At 45.5% G+C, this 2,072-nt stretch overlaps 1 protein-coding gene across 1 annotated transcript; it reads right to left on the bottom strand.

Annotated features, from left to right (window-relative positions):
• Window positions 1-3: 3 nt before the first annotated feature.
• Window positions 4-1,844, bottom strand: LOC103133415 (putative protein PHLOEM PROTEIN 2-LIKE A3; the record flags this gene model as incomplete). Its single annotated transcript, XM_007545168.1, has 3 exons — window positions 1,499-1,844; window positions 1,327-1,377; window positions 4-1,242 (listed from the first exon to the last, which is right to left on the bottom strand). Coding segments are annotated over exons 1-3 (1,609 nt in total), but the record flags the coding sequence as incomplete, so codon positions are not given.
• Between the last annotated feature and the right edge of the window lie 228 nt (window positions 1,845-2,072).

The raw sequence follows: 2,072 nt of genomic DNA, 5'->3' as shown, positions 1-2,072 counted from the left end.
AACCTCCCTCTGCCACCTCGGTAAGACCTGCCCCAACTGCCCCTGAACCTCCCTCTGCCACCTCGGTAAGACCTGCCCCAACTGCCCCTGAACCTTCCGCTGCCACCCCGGTAAGACCTGCCCCAACTGCCCCTGAACCTCCCACTGCCAGCCCTGTAAGACCTGCCCCTAAACCTGCCACTGCCAGCCCGATAAGACCTGCCCCAACTGCCCCTAAACCTCCCGTTGCCGGCCCAGTTAAACCTGCAGCTCCTGCCCCTGCTGTTTCCGTCCTCCTGTCCGACATATTTGATGCCTCGTTTGTTTCTGTATCAAACTCTGGATTAGCTTCTTTTTCGTGCTCAACTGCCTCTTCCTCCTCCATTGAAATGGAGTTTTTTTGAGGTTCACTCTTGTACTTTTCTTCATCTCTCTGTTTTGGTTCAGAACATGGTACTTTATTTTCTCCCCGTTTACTAGTAGTACATTCTCCGGCCTCGGTGGATGTTTGTGTTGTTTGCCAAACTGCAACATCTGACCCAAACAAAGCTTCTGCCACCAAGTTCCGCTCAGGGCCTGAGAAGCTAATCCACAAGTTGTTGTTGGCATTACCTCTGTTGTCATTGTTTGATTGTTTTGGGTTACTTGATTTTGTGTTATTTTTGTCTCTCTGATCTGCCTGGATGATTTCGTTAGTGAAACACCCTCCTTTGTTTTCTACCACTATCTTATCTATCATGCTCATCAGCTGTGACACCTGAGAGTCGTTTTCGTCACCCCTTGGGCTGTACTTACAATCAACTACATGATATCGGCCACCACACTTCATTACCAAATCCTTGAGACGTTGATTCTCATTGATATACTTTTCAATTGTCATCCTATTTGGGCCATGAGTAAAAACAACTGCAGCATATTTGAATGCTTCCTCTGGAAGACACTGGCAGATTTTGTCGATTGCAGCCGACTGTTGCTTTGAGGATTCCTCTACGTTCAGCACAATCAGAAGAACATGGGGACCAGGAGTGCACTTTGCAGTACACCTCGCTATCTCATCCTTCAGCTCCGCCTCAGGTTGGTCAAAATGAGCGAAACCAGGAGTGTCCAACACAGTGATTCTTCTTTCGTGGGCAGATTTGGACTGAATTTGATAGTCAGTCGTCCTGCCAGGTTTGAACACTTCCTCTCCTAAGATGGAGTTTCCAAGGGTGCTTTTCCCAGCCCCGGTTTCTCCCAACAGGACGATCCTGTAGGCTCTCAGCACTATGAAGCAATGGTGAAAATTAAATCATCATGTTCATTTGAAAGGATAACAGAAAACTGTAAACCGCTGTAATCTCTAGTTACCTTTGATGCACTTCTGAACTCCATCTGTTCCTTTGATGATGACCTTTGATGCTGCCACCAGGGAAGGGGGAAAAAAAGATTGCATTATTTATGGCTTTGTTGTCCCTGAGCTTCACTGAGATAGATTTATGATTATTGCAAACTTTTGTTTACCACCACTAAGCGTCTTCACCTCTCTTTGGTTGCACTCTCTCTGCTTGTTGTTCTTGTGGCGCTGACCCTGTTGGATTATAAACACCTACATGTACAGAGTGTTCTTCTGCAGTCTGTCTCCTGTCAGGTATTTCTTTCTGGAGAGCTTTGACTTCTTTTTCTTGTCTTCCTGTAGCCTTGAGTTCTGGTTGAACCACGACATTCGATCCAAAGAAAACGTCCCGAAGTGGCGCAGCTGCAGGGCCCGATATTTTTATCCATGCTTTGTTGTGGACACAGTAGTCGGCCATATTGTCAGTGGAGTGGCAGGTACTCTGTTTGTCAGTGTGCATCACCATCTTCACCTATATATTTTTAGCCTCTGCTCTTCCTGGAAATGATATCGTACAGTAAGAAACATAGAAGGACAGGGACAGCCTTATCTGTGCATTTAGGAAATCCTATATACAGTAAAACTCTCAGGTAAAACAGATGAGATTTTTTTCTTGCAACAGCATGAGAAGTCCTATATTGTTTTACATTTAAAATTCCCTTCTCTACCAGTGAATTCTGGAACAGTTTTCACTTTCCTTGCCATCTTTCTAGCTATTTGT

The sequence above is a fragment of the Poecilia formosa genome, unplaced genomic scaffold, assembly GCF_000485575.1.
Source record: "Poecilia formosa unplaced genomic scaffold, Poecilia_formosa-5.1.2 Scaffold3102, whole genome shotgun sequence".
Taxonomy (NCBI): Eukaryota; Metazoa; Chordata; class Actinopteri; order Cyprinodontiformes; family Poeciliidae; genus Poecilia; species Poecilia formosa.
This window is presented reverse-complemented; position numbering and strand designations above follow the sequence as displayed.